This window comes from Pelobates fuscus, chromosome 2 (assembly GCF_036172605.1).
Source record: "Pelobates fuscus isolate aPelFus1 chromosome 2, aPelFus1.pri, whole genome shotgun sequence".
In the NCBI taxonomy this organism is placed as follows: Eukaryota; Metazoa; Chordata; class Amphibia; order Anura; family Pelobatidae; genus Pelobates; species Pelobates fuscus.
Genome location: NC_086318.1, coordinates 197,786,086 through 197,804,952, shown reverse-complemented (window position 1 = coordinate 197,804,952; position 18,867 = coordinate 197,786,086). Strand labels below are relative to the sequence as shown.

General features: G+C 42.0%; 1 protein-coding gene across 5 annotated transcripts in view; it reads right to left on the bottom strand.

Annotated features, from left to right (window-relative positions):
- Window positions 1-1,228: 1,228 nt before the first annotated feature.
- Window positions 1,229-18,867, bottom strand: part of SMIM8 (small integral membrane protein 8) — a 46,966-nt gene continuing 29,327 nt past the window's right edge. The window contains exons 1-3 of one of the 5 annotated variants that reach the window (XM_063443089.1): window positions 11,859-11,881; window positions 6,677-6,852; window positions 1,229-4,384 (exon numbers count right to left, since the gene is read on the bottom strand). In XM_063443089.1, the coding sequence (XP_063299159.1) occupies window positions 4,226-4,384; window positions 6,677-6,811 (294 nt within the window). In that variant the 5' untranslated portion in view covers window positions 6,812-6,852; window positions 11,859-11,881 and the 3' untranslated portion in view covers window positions 1,229-4,225. Of the gene's footprint in view, window positions 4,385-6,676; window positions 6,853-9,536; window positions 9,677-11,858; window positions 11,882-18,867 lie in introns of those variants that run through there. The other 4 variants (XM_063443085.1, XM_063443087.1, XM_063443086.1 and 1 more) reach the window with 4 other exon arrangements.

Below are 18,867 nucleotides of genomic sequence, written 5' to 3'. Positions count from 1 at the left end.
TATCACTGTACTTTTACCCTGTAACGTTCTACGACACCCTAAAACCTGTACATGGGGGGTACTGTTTTACTCGGGAGACTTCGCTGAACACAAATATTAGTGATTCAAAACAGTAAAACATATCACAGCGATGATATTGTCAGTGAAAGTGACTTTTTTTTGCATTTTTCACACACAAACAGCACTTTTACTGATGATATAATTGTTGTGATACATTTTCCAGTTTTTAAACACTAATATTTGTGTTCAGCAAAGTCTCCTGAGTAGAACAGGACCCCCCCATGTACAGGTTTTATAGCGTTTTTGAAAGTTACAGGGTCAAATATATGGGTCAAATATTTTTACATTGAAAATGGCCAGGTTGGTTACGTTGCCTTTGAGAGCGTATGGTAGCCCAGGAATGAGAATTACCCCCATGATGGCATACCGTTTGCAAAAGAAGACAACCCAAGGTATTGCAAATGGGGTATGTCCAGTCTTTTTTAGTAACCACTTAGTCACAAACACTGGCCAAAATTAGCGTTCAATTTAGTTTTTTACTTTTTTCACACACAAACAAATATGAACGCTAACTTTGGCCAGTGTTTGCGACTAAGTGGCTACTAAAAAAGTCTGGACATACCCCATATTGAATACCCTGGGTTGTCTACTTTAAAAAAAATATGTACATGTGGGGTGTTATTCAGCGATTTCTGACAGATAATAGTGTTACAATGTCACTATTGATACATTTTAAAAATGTATGTTTTGAAACCGCAATATCCTACTTGTACTTATAGCCCTATAACATGCAAAAAAATAGCAAAAAGCATGTAAACATTGGGTATTTTTGAACTCAGGACAACATTTTGAATCTATTTAGCAGTTTTTTTCATTCGCTTTTGTAGATGAGTAAAATATTTTTCACATAAAATTCAAAAAACGTGTATTTTTTTCAATTTTTCATCATATTTTTTCATTTTTTTTTTAAATTAAATTACATGAGATTATATAAATAATGGTATGTAAAGAAAGCCCCTTTTGTCCTGAAAAAAACAATATATAATTTGTATGGAACAGTAAATGAGAGAGCGGAAAATTACAGCTAAACACAAACACCACAAAAGTGTAAAAAGATGCCTGGTCGCAAATGTACAACATCGCAAAAAAAGTCCGGTCCTTAAGGGGTTAAAGGAACACTCTAGTGTTTGGAATACAAATCTGTATTCCAAATGCTATAGTGTCCTTCTGCGCGGCTTACCTCTCCACCTCCCGTGACATGTATAGGGGGCATGTATATGATCCCGTGCTCATGATCTTTTCTCTTAGATGGGCAGCTAGAATAATTTTAGTTCTTTAAAAGATTTACCTTGCACAAAGCATTTTGGGGGGGTTTAAGCCATACTGCACATCTCACCACAGATGCCAAATAAGCCCATATAGCTTTCAGACCTTCATCAGCCATATCACATAAAAACGAGTTTGTCAGTTTAATGTTCTCTAACAGCAAACATGGTCTTCTGAAGAATGTTCTAATAAATAAAAATCTTATAATTCTTGGATCCAAATGTTCTGTGCTTTGATATAAGTGCCCTCAAATGTACCGCTCCAGGAAACTTTTACTTACTGCCTTTCCAAAAAACCTTTGGATACATTTTCTATAAGCCATTTAATAAGTATCTGGTGGCATTAAAAGGGACACTCCACTGCCCAAATATAAAATAACATATAATCACGGTTTAGTACATTTAACCTGGATTAAAACATGCATGCATTTAACTAAGCATTTTTTCATTGGAGTATATCAAAAAACTGTTTGCAAGTTCTCTTATCTGAAGCCTTTGCAAGCCCACACCACCTTTCCCAGACCAGATTTTCTGTGGCTGTCCAATCACAGACATTCCAATGCAGCTCAATGAGAAATCTTTGCAAAGCAGGTGCTCTGTAAACAATTTCCAGCCTCTGAGTTTAGCTCCACTGAGCTACAAATCAGGAAGTAACAGAACCTGCTGTCTGCTTGAAGGTCAGAGGGATGTAACAAGCTTAAAGGGACACTATAGGCACCCAGATTACTTCATCTCATTAAAGTGGCGTGGACGCAGTGTTCCTGTCCCATTAACCCTGCAATGTAGAACATTGCATTTTTATAGAAACTGCACTATTTAAAATTCAGGGATAATACTTTCTACACAGCCACTAGACATGCATCCTGCAGTTTCACAGAGTTTAACTCCGTGAAACAACGCTGGACGTCCTCATGCTTTGTACGATGAATTTCAGCGTTTTTAGAATCTCCATGGGAAAGCATTGTATCAATCATAGGTTTGTCCCGATCATCTGAGAGCGGAGGAGGACACTTACCCAGCGGTTTGGTACTACACTGCTGGAATCGGGTAAGCATTTAAAAGGTTATTTAACCCATTATATTGTCTTGGTGAGGGGCTCGAGGGGGTGGGGTAGAAGGTTCCTATAGTGTTAGGAAAACATCTTTGTATTCGTAATACTATAGTGCTCATTTAATTTATAAAAGTGCCACTTTCTATTGAAATCTGCACTTTTTGTAAAATGAAAATGAAGAAAAAAAAAATTAAATAAATAAAAAGCACACACTTCACAAATAAAGCACTTCAGCTAGCTAAAGTGCTTTGGGGGTTCAGAATGTCGCTTTAACCCCTTCATGACTGGAGACGTACTGTATAAACTTTGCAATTTAAACTGGGTGTCCCTGATCACAGGGAGACCTGACTATTTCCAGATACCTGACAAGCAGGTAAATCTAGAAAAAGACTGCTCCCATGCCCTTGCTGCTAAAGGCATCCAATGGCCATGGTACCATGCCACAAAGAGGGATGACCGTCGCAATCCAAATTCTTTGGTGGTAGTGAGACATGCATGAGACATCCAGCAATAATGTTAACAAGATGCCCAGAGCTTCAGATTGCTGTATTAGTATATCAAAGTGACCCAATGCCTGTCAATCAGGCTCTCTATCCTGTATGCACTAGTTGTGTAGAGGTTATTGTGAGCAAAACTGAGAATTTCCCCCATAATTACAGTTGTGTTAAAAGGGACCTGTCATGCCCCAAACAAGTTATGCTCATAAGATTAAGCATAAAATCCCTAGCTATAGATTGCTTAAGCTGTTTTGCCAGCAAATGTATAAATGAGGATAAAAACCTATTTAAATATAGGCTTTTCTTCCAGCTGTTAGACAAAGGAGAGTATAAAAGACCTCCCACACGTGCTGTGGTTGCTATGGAAGCTCCCTAGCCAGCATCATTTTGAAACTGGCACGCTAGAAACAAGGCTAGAGTGCCGATGTCACTGTGGAAGTTTGCCTTGCTTGGGGATGCATCTCCAAGCAGGGCAAATCAAAGAACACAAGAGCCGGAGTGGAGGATGGCCCGGAAGTGGTTATTACACAAACAGTAACGCCCATAAAGCTGGCAGCGCTGGAACGGAGAAGAGGTGAGTAAATCCCTATATTTTACATAGTATCTTTGAGATTTATGGTGTATTCAATATATATGGGCGAAATTTCAGTTTAGTAGACTTTTTGTCACAACAGGTTCACTTTAATTATACATATATGTTGTCAGAAGAAAGCCCTAAAAGTCCAGTAAAGAGAAAGCATTAAATTACAGTAAAATAAACATATAGCAGAAGTGCCAAAAAGAAATAGGTCATGAATGGAACGAATCTCTGAAACCCTCTGACCATAACAGGGTAAAGAGACTGATACTCTGGAGGTACACAAATTTAGTATAAGTTTAGTATGGCTATTGGTGAACAGGAAGAGTCGAACAGTATTGTTTACATTTTAGGATATTCGATAAAACAGAGGATTCGTGTATAGCCTGAGATGATTGCATTAATTAACAGAAACTTTGGAAATTATACAGTGATGTACTAACGGGGAACTACCTTTCTGATGATTAAAAAAAAAAAAAAATATCCATTAAGATTTAAAATGATGAGGATTATCAAAGTGAAAAAATATTAAAACAAATATGTGAATCTCCTCCTTTAATCTACATCAATACAACCCCTGCAATGTATTATTTTTTTTGGTTCACACCGCATGTACCTCAAAGCACAGCAACCCTTAATTCCATGAATATCATTGTCTTATTAAAAAGAAACAGAGTCTTGCCACCTGACCATGTCTATAATCAAAATATAACATTTAGATGTCATTTACTATAATACAATATTAAATGTGCATAATTGATACCCAAAGTTCAGTTTAATCCCATTTGGAGGTTCTCCTTCTTGTGTACCGTGTTCCTTCACTGTCAATAGCTTCATAAACGTCTTTTTTATTTTCTTCTGTTGCATGTAAGTAACCAATATAAGCAACGCACAGTGTAATTGTTAGAAGTCCAAACGCCATAACTGGTTTATTCTGTTACAAGAAAGAAAAAAAAAAATACCCCAGTTATAAGGCTGCCAGACCTCCCCTGATTGAGATAAAGTGTCCATTATAAAAGAGTATTTTTGTATTGTATTACATTGCAGTTTATTAGCACATTTTTCTTGTACAGCTTACTTGGTGTCACCCATAATCTGCTTAATAATTATGTGATAGATTACAGAATATGCCAGATGAGGTGCAAACATGCATGGAACGTCCATGTGGCTGGCTTGCAACCAAGCATGAGGCAATCATTTTATTTTAAAATATCTGACAATCTAGGTTTGTTTTTCTAGCTTTACACCAAGTTCACAATAATTGAGCTGTCAGTGAGAACTAAGTAAATAAAGGAAAATATTTATTTTCCTACTAATACCTTTAACTTAATTTGCTTGTTTTAAAATGTTTTGGTATAAGTGCTTAAAATAAATACATGGGACACAAGGTAATCGATTTAAACTGGAAGAAAGGAGACCCAATCTAAAACAAAGGAAAGGGTTTTTTTTTTTACAGTAAGAAAAATAAGAATGTTGAGTTCTCTGCCTGAAGAGGTGGTTTTATAAGAGTCTATACATATATTTAAACAGCAATTGGATTGTATAAATACTTCATAAACAGAGATATAATCTTTAATTAGTGGGGTCCAATGAGATATCTAACTGCCATTCTGGAGTCAAGAAGGAGTTTTTTTTGTTGTTGCTAAATTTGAAGCACTTTAGACTGGGGGTGTTTGCCTTCTTTTGGATCAACAGCAAAACCAAATGTGAGAAAGGCTGAACTTGATGGGCTACGTAACTAGATTTGTGTTCAGCGATGTCTCACAAGTACAACTGCTAGGGTTAATGGGCAGTTTCCCTAATCTGATCCGGCGAGGATGGTGAACCAGATCGTTAGGGTGTGTTATTCAGAAGCTCCTGTTAAACATTCTGGGACAGAGAAAACGTGTATTTACGCCGTGTAGAAAAAAAGAGAACATACCAGTGTTAGAGAGACTGAAGCAGCAAAGCATTTGCATAGTGGGCAAAGTCAGCTTTACCTTAAAGGACCACTTCAGCTCAATGAAGTGGTCTGGGTGGGCAGTTTTAACTGGAGGGCAGTTTTAACCCTGCAACTGAAAACATAGCAGTTTCAGAGAAACTGCTATATTTACACTACAGGGTTAATCCAGCCTCTAGGGGCTGTCTCACTGACAGCCATTAGAGGCCACTTCCGCGATTCTCACTGTGAAAATGTCCATAGGAAAATGTCCATAGGAAAGCATTGAGTAATGCTTTTCTATGGGCTTTTTTAAAGCACGCATGGCTTTGGCTGCTCGTGCGCATTTGGCTCCACTCAGGAGCCAACGTCGGAGGGGGTGGAGAGGTCATCAGCGCTGAGGGTGCCCGGCGCTGGAGAAAGGTAAGTGGCTGAAGGGGTTTTAACCCTTTCAGCCCAGCGGGAGGGGGGCCATGAGGGTGGGGGGGACCTAAGGACTATATATAGTCCTTTAACTAATGTTATTGTCAGCCAGTCCACACCAGTTTTGTTCCCCTACATCCCTCTTGAGTTTCCATACTTAAAGGGACTCTTTCCTGGCACTGCAGGTCCCCTCTCCCTCCCACCCCCGGTTGCTGAAGGAGTGAAAACCCCTTCAGTCACTTACCTGAGACCCGCCGCCGCTCCCCTTCATTACGTCAGCAGGTGGGGTAGACTGATCCCGCCCGCTGGCTGAGGAGACCTAATGCACATGCGCGGCAATGCTGCGCATGCGCATTAGAGCTTTCCATAGGAAAGCATTGAGGACGTCCAGCGACGATTTAGCACAGGTTTTTTGTGCTATGAAGCAGGAAGTGCCCTCTAGTGGCTGTCTAGTAGAGGGCCACTAGAGGAGGAGTTATCCCTGCAAGGTAATTATTGCAGTTTATAAAAAACTGCAATAATTACAGTTGCAGGGTTAAGGGTAGTGGGAGTTGGCACCCAGACAACTCCAATGGGCAGAAGTGGTGTTGGTGCCTGGAGTGTCCCTTTAAGCAAGAACATGTGAAGAGTAGTAAAAAAAAAAATATTTTTATATATTTGTTTTTTAATCAATGGGTCTATTCCAGAGGCATGGGCCTGGAGCTTAAGCTCCATCAGTCCCTATGTTAATCCGGTCCTGATCTACAGGGCTGAATGTAGCAGGCAAAAAATGGCCAGGACATTGCATGCTGGAATATAGTCTTTAAGAACAAAATTTAGCATTTTACAGTTCTCACAATCTGTTTTCTAAAGGGTTAAAATGAATAAGGTTTTTTTTTTTCTTACAGGTTTGATGAAAAGCTCCGGATTCACAGCTCGAAAGAGAGTCGTAGTTTTCACTCCTCTTAATCCAGGGGTACGATAGTCCTTCTCTTTTGGAGCCTCACTTTTTACACCCGAAGGTTCTGAAGATTGTGACATCTTTACTTCCACACGTTTGGATGACAATATTTCAAATTATGCTAAAAACTTAATGAACATGAAAAAGGAAATCTATTTTTAATTTAATGGATGATTTACAGCATGTATACCATTACTAAACCCACTGCAAGCAGCACATGACAAAAAGGGGAGGGGGAAAAGCGTACGTTCTTCTACCACGTAAACGTTCTGCAACAATTAGTACTAGATCACTGACTACTTTTTTCACTTTTGAAAGTGGCTCCTACTGATTATTTTTATCACTATATGTGAAGGCAAAGCTTCGAATGGCTGTATTTTGAATGCATTTGACGGTACCATTAGCCTGAAAGGGAAATTAAAGGACCACTCTAGTGCCAGGAAAGCATACTCGTTTTCCTGGCACTAGAGTGCCCTGAGGGTGCCCCCACCCTCAGGGACCCCCTCCCGCCCGGCTCTGGAAAGGGGAAAGGGGTAAAAACTTACCTTTTTCCAGCGCTGGGCGGGGAGCTCTCCTCCTCCTCTCCGCCTCCGTTCCTCCCCGTCGGCTGAATGCGCACGCGCGGCAAGAGCTGCGCGCGCATTCAGCCGGTCACATAGGAAAGCATTCATAATGCTTTCCTATGGACGCTTGCGTGCTCTCACTGTGATTTTCACAGTGAGAATCACGCAAGCGCCTCTAGCGGCTGTCAGTGAGACAGCCACTAGAGGAAATAGGGGAAGGCTTAACTAATTGATAAACATAGCAGTTTCTCTGAAACTGCTATGATTATAAAAAAATTAGTTAACCCTAGAAGGACCTGGCACCCAGACCACTTCATTAAGCTGAAGTGGTCTGGGTGCCTAGAGTGGTCCTTTAATAGACATGCACCTATGTGACATCATACATCCACAGTAGTTGTCCCATTCTTCTCAACATGACACCAGAAATTGAGAAAAATCAGCCAAATCCTGGTTGAAAAACAGATGTCAGTGAGGGTTAACAGAGCCTTGGAATTTTAAGCAAGGCAGAGATAGGGGTAAGTATTTTTTTCTGTGTATGTGTATGCAGTGGTGTATTTAGGTTTTGTGCTGCCCTAGGCAGGACGGTGCTCGGGCACCCCCACTAAGTTAAATTTTCCCCATCTCTTCCTGTCAAAGCTGCACTTTGACTGACAGACACACATTCTCATATACACTGACAAACAATGACATACACACACTCACTGATTTGACACACTGATAGACAGACATACACTTACTCGGACACGCACTGACTGACACACACACACATACACTGAAACACACACACTCACTGACAGACAAACACACTCACATTCACTAACTAACACACATTCACATACACACTCACAATTATTATTATTTTTTTTTACATTTAAATCCACCCAGCCTCCCTATTTTTGGGATAGCTGGGTGGATTTCTCACCTGGGGTCCAGTGGGGCTGCTGGGCAGGGAGGCGGCCGGACGTGCAGGCGGGCGGGCGGGCGGCTGGCAGAGTGATGCCGGAAGCCTGCCAGCCGGCCACCTCTTGGGCTCCCATAAAACGAGGCAAACAGGGTATTTGCCTGGGCAATTGGGGGCAGCGTTTTTGCCACCCAAGGCAAATGCCTTGTTTGCTTCGCGGTACACACACCCCTGTGTGTATGTATATATTTATTTTGCCCCCCTGCCCTCCTTAAAAAAAAAAAAATGTAAAAACTCTGGCCTGGCCAATCAACATCTGCTCATAGAGATGCAGTGAACTGATGCATCTTTATGAGGAAAGTTCAGTGTCTTCATGCAGAGGGTGGAGACGCTGAACGAGTGACTGCCACTGGAGGTATCCCAAGGCAGCAATGTTAAACACTGCCCTTTTTTCCTGAAAAAGCAGTGTTTACAACAAAAAGCCTGCAGGGACAGGATATAGACACCACAACAATACCGTAAGCTGTAGTTGTTCTGGTGACTATAGGGGCCCTTTAAGTCTATAAAGAATGATTTCTATAGTATAAAGACGGTTCCCAAAATCAATGGATGTTGACCAAAACAGCTATTTACCTGCAAATTAAAATCCAGTTTTACAATAAACCTCTAAATGTTTAACCCCTTAACCCCCTTAAAGACCAAACTTCTGGAATAAAAGGGAATCATGACATGTCATGTGTCCTTAAGGGGTTAAGGACACATGACATGTGTGACATGTCATGATTCCCTTTTATTCCAGAAGTTTGGTCCTTAAGGGGTTAAGACTGACCAGAGAACCAAAGATTAATAAAAGAACAAGATTGAAAGCACTGTAGATGGGTATATAATTGAACAGAGATAATGCTATGAAAGCTAGAGACAAAATAACGTTTGGAGTCTACCACTAATTACTCACAGCAGTGTGTTTTAACCCCTTAAGGACCAAGCTTTTGGAATTAAAGAGAATCATGACATGTCACACATGGTATGTGTCCTTAAGGGGTTAAACGCACACTTGCATGCAGGTAACACATTGGCCAAACAAAAAGTGCTACAACATGAAACAAACTATACTTGTCCTTTATTACATTTACACTGTGCTAAAATGTTATTGCAGAATTAAGTTTACTATTTTAGTGTCCCTGCAGCCACATTTTACCAGATCGTTGCCACAGTGTAATAATCACTACTCTGGCACATAAGGGGTTAACCAAAACAGCATTTTTCTTTCCTCCATGAGTCAGTGTAATTATATTGAATGTAGACAAATTCTGCTGGTGCCGACACACAAAATAAGCTTACACAAATCTGATTCTATGGAGCCCTGTGCACAACGTGGGCATCCAACATTCCATTAGCAGTCAGCTATACATACAGCTCAATGTCAGCTCACCCTGAATGTTTTGCATGCTCTCGGAAAAAGAGGAACAGGCAAGGAGGATTATTATTTTTTTTGTTTTGTTTTTACATGCAGCGACCCCTACTGTGCGGAGTGCAAACAGTCGCCTCCTAATAAGTAAAAGTGTTGACAGGGTTATTCAGTCATTAATTCAAAATAATATATATATATTTTTAAAACTTAATTATATAGCAATTATCTTGATTATTTAGGCATATCTCTTCTTGTTTCTCTCTTTTTTTCTTTTTATATTTTTGCTTGTTTTATTTGTCCCATTGTTGTCTCTTGCCTCCTGTTTTAAAATTGTATTTGTTTATTTATTTTTGGTGTTCTGTTTTTAACATCTGTATAATAACAAATGTTAAACAATTTAATTTTGCTGAACGCTCGAGACAATCTTGACACACACACACACACACACACACACTCTCATACACACTCTCTCGCTCTCTCTCTCCCCCCCCCCCCATTTTTAATGATTTTCACAAATATTTGTCCAAAGTAGCATAGTTTCGAAATACAGATCAGGTGCTGACAAATATTACTATAAAAAGCCTTATCAGTGCCAAATGAGTAAAGCGGGAGGCTAAACCAGACCCTTTTTTTGTGGTGTATGCCACTGCTTCTAAGGCCTTTAGGACATCAGTAACGCCCTGTCTTCCCTTTTATCCCAATTGATGAGTGGTAAGTACTTGGGGTGGGTACTCTCAATACAATAATTTTGGTGAGGAATAAATCAATAATCATGATTATGTAGTGATATTGGGCGATAGGATGCCAGAACATCTCTATCTATCATGTTTTGGTAAAAGGATGATGCAAGCTTTATTAAGGACGTCTATCAGAAGGTCTTCCAAATATATTTGATTGAATATATTCTTGAGAGTTGGACCTGTTGTTTCATGGACTTGTAATATTTATCGCTAACGCCATCTTTCAAGTTTTAAAAGATGCTATAGAATCTCTTTTTCAGAAATGGGTTCATTGAGAAGCTCTCTGGACTCATTGTCTAACTAGGGTTGGTGTAGAATTTTTAGAAAAACTGTATTTAGATCATGATTGTCTGTGGGGGCTGTTGCGAATTGTTGATCATAGTCATAGAATAGTTTTTGAATGACTACATAGGAAGTAAGTCTGTCTGAAGTCCCTATATAGTTTAAAACTGGCTCTTTGTAAGTATTCATGATCGTATACTTTGTATAGGGGTTGAATGCAAAAAGTACTGATTTTATGCCAGACACTGTAATGCACAAATTCTGGGCAGAATGAAGAGGTTGGTTGGGTGGGAGAGTATTTAGGGAGAAAAATAAGAGGGACAGGGTTGAAATTGTAGAGGCTGACAGGTAAGGGTCTTGAGATTAATTTCTAGTTTGAAACTGATGGGGAGCCGATGTAGAGACCGCAGAGTCGCAGAGGATGAATGACAAACCATGACTGCTGTCTAGATGACTGTACCACCCACCCGGTGCCCCCCTTTCCCAATGACACACAGAGACCGTATAAAGTTGGGTAATGGCATCGGCCACAGCTTTATTTAATTTTTCCACGCCAGCAACATATATCCCCCTCCCATCTCCTCTTCCTTTAAGACTCCTTATCCTAGCCGCAGTCATGTCCCCCCTTCCTTGTCAGTCCAGGGAGGTGTCTTTCTAGCAAAGGTGTTTGTAATGGAATTGTAAAGGGAAAAGAGGTAAATGGTTAGGGTTGTATTAATTGAGACCATTACTAGAAAGTTAATTAACATTTGTGGTTTTCTGGTTTTAAGAATGAACAGATCCTGGTCCTACCTTATCCTGGTTACCTTATAACCAGAGACACTTGGTGACTTTTTCTGAGCCCTGGAGATAATTATCTCAAATTTAGTACATTGCATTATTTAAAATTACATTTTTGTACTGATTCCAAGATCCTATTGTATTTGTAGAAGTAAAGCATTTATGTATATATTATTTTAGATTTAGATTGCTCCTGGAGATGATCTGGCTGCATTTCAGTTGCAGCAAATTAGGCTTGTTTGTATTAACCTGGATCAATGCAAACAAAATATATTGGAAAGGCTGTCTGGAATACATCTGTGTTTCTGTTCAACTTATACACTTTTAATTTTGTTTTTCATTCGTAATTATGAAAGGACGAATGAGAATAATAACATATTTTGTATTATGATAGAATATGTTGTAATGCTCATTGTTTTACAACATTAAAAGAAAAGGTGGAGTGCTCACCCATTGCAGAAAATGTACTCCCAGTATAATCACATCTCCCAATCAGACAACCATGGAAGGTGACAAATATAGCATGAAGTCCTGGGACAGAAGATGGTATAATGTGCACACTCAGTCTCTGCTCCCTGGGGTAAAGTCATTATCATACAAAAAACTGGTATGGACTGTTTTCCACTCTTGAACTTGTTATTCTACATTACATGTAACATAACTTGCTGTCATAGGAACCCATACAAACAATTTTGTATATAATTGCTGCCTACACACATGCAGAGTACATTCTTACTATGTATTCCTGCCTTGTGTTAGTATGCAGTTATTATGTCTATCCTAGGACTATAGCCCTCTGCTACTCATACATCAGCTCAGATATTAGTCAATGGTGCCCAGCCCCAAATGTGGGGTTTATGGCCCCAAATCTTTTTATCTGCTACCCAGCCCTCCCTGTCCATACCCAGTCTTTTCAGTGTTTCTAGGGAAATATGATAATCCCTTTGTGTCTGTGTCAGTGCACTTTGTGGTGCACACCAGTGGTTGAACTAAAGTAGACAGGATCCTGGTGCAAGAATGCTTTGTCAGATGAAGACCTACCATTTGCCCATCCTTGTAGGGTTGTATTTAGCACTAAACGCTGTTTGCTCATTTGAATGCAAGCATGTTTTTGTATGGAGTATGTGTGTGTTAATGTAGGGGTGTATTTGTGTGTAGTTTTGACGTTTGAATGGTGAGATGTATGTACACACACACACATATATATATATATACACACATCCGAAAATACAGACACATGTGGAAATACACAGATACATACACTGACATATGCACATATGAAGATACACAGATACACACTAATACACATACAGATATAAAGATACACACACTGACACGTAGATAAACAGGAGTACACATTGACACACAAATGTATACACAGACACACATACAGACATATATACAGAAACACAGATAGATAAATAGACACACATACTGACATAAAGCACAGGTTTTATTTAATGTAACCATTATGCAAGTCAATATAGACAAACAAAACTTTAAAAATTATGATTTGTGGTACTATATAATAATTTTATATGATAAAAAGTAATCCTCTTTTTATCATAATTGATTTTTTATTAAAATACTGAAGCCAGAGGATTAATTGAACACGTTTTATAAACTGTTCATGTTGTTCATATACAAGTGCCTTAATTCCAAGGTGTTATGCTGCTTGTTCCATAACAAAGGAAGGAAGTATCTGGGCCAACCCATGACGTTGTGCTGTCCTGGATAAAGGAAGAAATGCCGTCTCCGCCCCTAAAAAAGTGTGTGCGGGGCAATGTGTTTTTGACAGTGTGGGGAGACCGTGTGTGTGTGTTGGTGACAGTGTGAGGGCAGAGTGTGTGTGTGTTGCAGTGGCGGATCCAGAGCCTGATCTCGGGAGGGGCACTTGTAGATTATTTAAAAAAAATAATCCTAGCACAATAACCACTACAGCTCAGTGTAGTAGTTATGGTGCCAGTAGTGCCAGGACCCCACCCCAGAGTAAGTAGTCATACCGTTTAAGAACAGTTTGACAACTTACCTGGGGTCTGCTGGGATATAGGGCATAGGAGAAGTGGTGTGTGTTAGGGGTGAAGTGTGTGTGAAAGGTGCAGTGTGTGTGTGAGCGGTGAAGTGAGTGTGAGTGCGTAAGGGTGGCAGTGTGTGTGTTAGGGGGCAGTGTGTGTATGGGGGCACTGTATGTCTGTGTGGGGCAGTGTGTGTATGGGGGGGCACTGTATGTATGTGTGGGGCAGTGTGTGTATGGGGGGCACTGTGTGTGTGTTTGGGGCAATGTGTGTATGGGGGGGCAGCAGTGTGTGTAGGGCACTGTGTGTGTATAGGTGTGCAGTGTGTGCGGGGCAGTATGTGTATGGGGACAGTGTTTGTGGGACAGTGTGTGTATGGGGCAGTGTTTGTGGGGCAGTGTGTGTATGGGGGGCAGTGTGTGTATGGGGGGCAGTGTGTGTATGGGGGGCAGTGTGTGTATGGGGTCAGTGTGTGTATGGGGTCAGTGTGTGTAGTGTTTGTATGTGGGGCAGTGTTTGTGGGTCAGTGTGTGTATGGGGTCAGTGTGTGTAAGGGGTCAGTGTGTGTATGGGGCAGTGTTTGTGGGTCAGTGTGTGTAAGGGGGAAGTGTGTGTATGGGGGGCAGTGTGTGTATGGGGGGCAGTGTGTGTATGGGGTCAGTGTGTGTATGGGGTCAGTGTGTGTAGTGTTTGTATGTGGGGCAGTGTTTGTGGGTCAGTGTGTGTATGGGGTCAGTGTGTGTAAGGGGTCAGTGTGTGTATGGGGCAGTGTTTGTGGGTCAGTGTGTGTAAGGGGTCAGTGTGTGTATGGGACAGTGTTTGTGGGGCAGTGTGTGTATGGGGACAGTGTTTATATGGGGACAGTGTGTATATGGGGACAGTGTGTATATGGGGACAGTGTGTGTATGGGGGCAGTGTTTGTGTGTATGGGGGCAGTGTTTGTGTGTATGGGGGCAGTGTTTGTGTGTATGGGGGCAGTGTTTGTGTGTATGGGGGCAGTGTTTGTGTGTATGGGGTCAGTGTTTGTGTGTATGGGGTCAGTGTTTGTGTGTATGGGGCCAGTGTGTGTATGTATGGGGTCAGTGTGTGTGTGGGGTCAGTGTGTGTATGGGGTCAGTGTGTGTATGGGGTCAGTGTGTGTATGGGGTCAGTGTGTGTAGTGTGTGTATGGGGTTAGTGTGTGTATGGGGGCAGTGTATGTTGGGCAGTGTGTATGGGGTCAGTGTGTGTATGGGGTCAGTGTGTGTATGGGGTCAGTGTGTGTAGTGTGTGTATGGGGTCAGTGTGTGTAGTGTGTGTATGGGGTCAGTGTGTTTATGGGGTCAGTGTGTGTAGTGTGTGTATGGGGTCAGTGTGTGTATGGGGTCAGTGTGTGTATGGGGTCAGTGTGTGTATGGGGTCAGTGTGTGTATGGGGTCAGTGTGTGTATGGGGGCAGTGTATGTTGGGCAGTGTGTATGGGGGCAGTGTGTATGGGGGCAGTGTGTATGGGGGCAGTGTGTATGGGGGCAGTGTATGGGGGGCAGTGTGTATGGGGGCAGTGGGTATGTGGGGCAGTGGGTATGTGGGGCAGTGGGTATGGGGGCAGTGTGTATGGGGGGGAGGGGAGGAGGGCTTTTTAATAAAAATAAACAAAAAATGTATTTAATAAAATATATCTATGTCCCCCCTCCCTTCTTACCTTTATTGAGGAGGAGGGGGGACATTTCTGGATCCCTGGTGGTCCCAGTGGGGAATCCCTGGTGGTCCAGTGGTTCCAGTGAACTCTAGCCCGCGCTCCAGGGCTAGAGTTCACTCTCGCGAGATTTGGAGCGTTGCCGTGGTAACCGCGGCAACGCTCCAAATCTCGCGAGAGGAGGACCCGGAGGAGCTGCTGGTAACAGCTCCCGGGTCCTCTCTCCCTCCCCTTCCGGTCGGCTGTCAGTAATGTGCCTGCGGACCGGGGAGGGAGATCAGTGATCTCCCTCCCCGGTCCGCAGGCACATTGCAGGGCTGGCGCTTGGGCAATGCCAGCCCTGCACTAGCCGGCAGGGGAGAATCTCGGGGGGGGCAATTGCCCCGTTGCCCCCCCCCTGGATCCGCCAATGGTGTGTTGGTGACAGTGTGGGGAGACAGTGTGCGAGTGTGTGTTGGGGACAGTGTGGGGAGGCAGTGTGTGTGTGTTGGTGACAGTGTGTGTGTGTGTTTTGGGGACAGTGTGGGGAGGCTCTTTTAGTCCCCATTAAAATACCTTTATTTAAGTGATGAATTCTCTGGTGGTCCAGTGGGCAGCTCTCCCTAGTGGTCTAGTGGGCAGCTCTCTGGTCTGCAGCTCCGCCGAGTGCAGAGCTACAGACCATGTTATAAACGTCTCACGACTCCGAGTACCCAGAACATTGCCGTGGTAACCCGTGGCAACGCTCTGGGAGTTCGCAAACCTCCATCACATGGTCTGCAGCTCTGCACCAACAGAGTTACAGACTTGAGGTGCTGGGCTCTTACCGGGGCAGACTAATTGGAGAGGCCCTGCACAGTTGGAATACAGAGCAAGCTGCTGGGCCCCCTTCTGGTGTTGGGCCAGCGGTCACAGATCAAGAACCCAACAGGTCAGTCTGCCTTAAGCAATTTAGGCATCTGCAAGGCCTTAGGCGGCCGCCTAAATCACCTTATTAGAGATCTGCGCTCTGGGCCTGTTATATAATGACTCTGTAAGAGTGCCTACCCTGAATATTAGTATTAATATTAGTATTAAATAATTAAAATGCACCCAAATCATAGAAAGCAGCTGAAAGAGAACACCTTCAGGAATGGATAATCAAGGTAAAAATGTTCTCATATTTTTGAGATTACCATGGTCATTAAGGGATTAAAACTGACTGCACTGCGTTTTCTTCATTTTAAATTAATTGTAGAATTTTTCCTGGGGAAAAAGATTTTGACCTTACTTTTTTCCTACCTGCAAGAGGGTGGCTTCCTTTGGGTCCAGTCGGCTGGCTGAGGCAGTTGGGAGTCCGAGGTTCTCTTACTCTGGTCCCCCTCCTCTCTGCCTCTCCCACGTGGCTCTGTTATATCTGGGAGAAAGTGACTGTCTCTTACTTCCTCCCAGTGCTAGCTTCTTAGAATACAGGGGGCTTGGTCGCATTGTTAAAGGGCCGCTTTGCTAAACAAGCCCCTGAAAACACTTTTACCTTGAGAGTGCGGGACCCGGTACACCAGTGATAGTTCAGCCGCTGGTGAACACACTAATCCAATGTTTTGGTTTGAAGGGGAGATTCAGAAAGAATAGGGGGAAATAAATTTACTCAACCTATAAAAATATAATACTGCTTAGCAGTATACTCATTGTACATGCACACAGACATACACATAATGGAAATTTACTCATTTACATTTGTGCACACTGCCACGCTGCTCAAATACATTCCAACATTCACACCTTCTGTTGCTCAGGTCAAATACATCCTTACATTCACACACTTTGCTGCCCTACACAAATTCTCACACCTACTGCCTATCTATAAATACTTCCCTGTATTTACATATGCTGCCACCATACACAAATACACCCTCACGTTTACACATAATGTCATACTACACAAACACCCCCCCATATTTGCACCTACTGTCTATGTGTGTGCCTGTGTGTTGTCTACGTAACCAAGTGTATCAAGACATGTGTTAAGGGGTGGAGCTGGGGAGGGGACAAGGTGGTGTTTGGGGAGTAGACAGGGCTTTAGGAAGGGGTCACCAAATTATTTTAGGACTAAAGCTCTGGATGTTTTTTGATCCTAACAATGCCCTGATGTGTGTCACCGTTGACCACAAAATAGAAAAACAGTGACTATAGAAATTGGCAGTTTTCAAAATCATTAAATTGCTTTAATAATGCTCCTTCTAATAGGGACTAGGGATTACGCTAAACAACTAGCAGCTTCCCTAAAGGCTATTACTCTTTTCTGCAGATTTCACACGGCTTTTGTTCTCTACCCATTACCCAGGCTTCTTTTTAAGACAATTCAGCAGTGCCAAAAGGACCTCCTAAATCCAGAGATGTCAAAAGTGTCTGGAATTTGTTTCAGCTTAATTGCCCTTAATACTTCTATTCACCGAGCCTCTCACTACACACTGTGATAACACAATGCACACACTGTAGGAGAACTTGGACAGATAATGAGGAAGCTAGGTTTTCTCTATGATGTCACAAGTTGAGGAAATGGGCCTTTATTTCTAAGAATTCCAGTCTAGTTCTTGTCAAACCGGTAAATTAACCTGTAGCTTATCACCTGTCACGTATTCATCTGCTTATAAAAATGTGGTTAATGACATTTACTGTCCACACAGGAAAAGTTGTGCCGAGCAGCAACCTAATCCACAGAAGGGTTAATGCTGAGCAGCAATTATGCAAATTAAACCTGGTAACTGAATTTGGTGTCAAAGGCCGGTTACAGCCTATCAGATCTAGAGGAGGGGTATTTAGGCCCAGTTCTCATCCTGCTTAGTGCCCTGTCGTGGTTTCCCTTGTGGTTGTCCGAGAGCGCGTTCCTGTTTATAGTTTTCTACCTGTTTTTTGACTTTGGCTTTGTTTATTGACTTCTCTATATTCTGGTATCCTGACTCCTGGCTTTCCTCATTGCTGCGTCCCTTTCTGTGTTCCCTGACCTCGGCTAGTATTTTTGACTATTCTTTGTACGTTAAATCCGGCCATTCTAAGGACCGGCAATACGTTACTTATTTGTCATGCGTGCTATACAGTTCTACGTGCTGGATCAAACAGTAATCCTGACATCACCTTAACGATTAATCATATAAAACTAATACTAACATACTAATGTATTTTTCCTATAGGATTTAGCTGTTAGATTACTTACACTAGGCAAGAGGTTGGAATTAAGATTTTAGGGTTAGTGGCAGCAATGAGTAGAAAGATGGTTTGAAACCAGTCACAAACAAAACATTAAGAAGTAGTTAGCAGCCCACATAGTGAATAATGGGAGCGGTTAGCCGATATCCAGCAGCTGACTTTAAGTTGCAGAACCTGGTAGCTTCCTGTTGATACTGGTTCTCAGTACCCTCACTATGTGTTCCAAAGCCCCCAAAGTAAATATTAGATTAATCAATGGAGGGGTCTATATGCTGTTTTGGATAATAGCCAGGGAAAGAAAATTAGGGTAAGTATGAATAAGCTTTCTTTCCTGGCTAACCATAGCAGCATATACAAATAGGTGAACACCCATGCTTTAATGGTGGAAATCAGAAAGCAAGAAACAACCTCCCACGACAATTGTGAAATATAGAAAGACATATAAAGCAGGTTAATGTTCGATGACGGGGCTACAGCTACAGATATTAAAGGAACACTCTAGGCACCATTACTACTTTAATGCATTTGATTGAGGTTTTGGCCTCAAGACTTCCTCATCAAAGGTATGCATACAGCTCAGTCACTGACAGTACTGAATGTGAGAA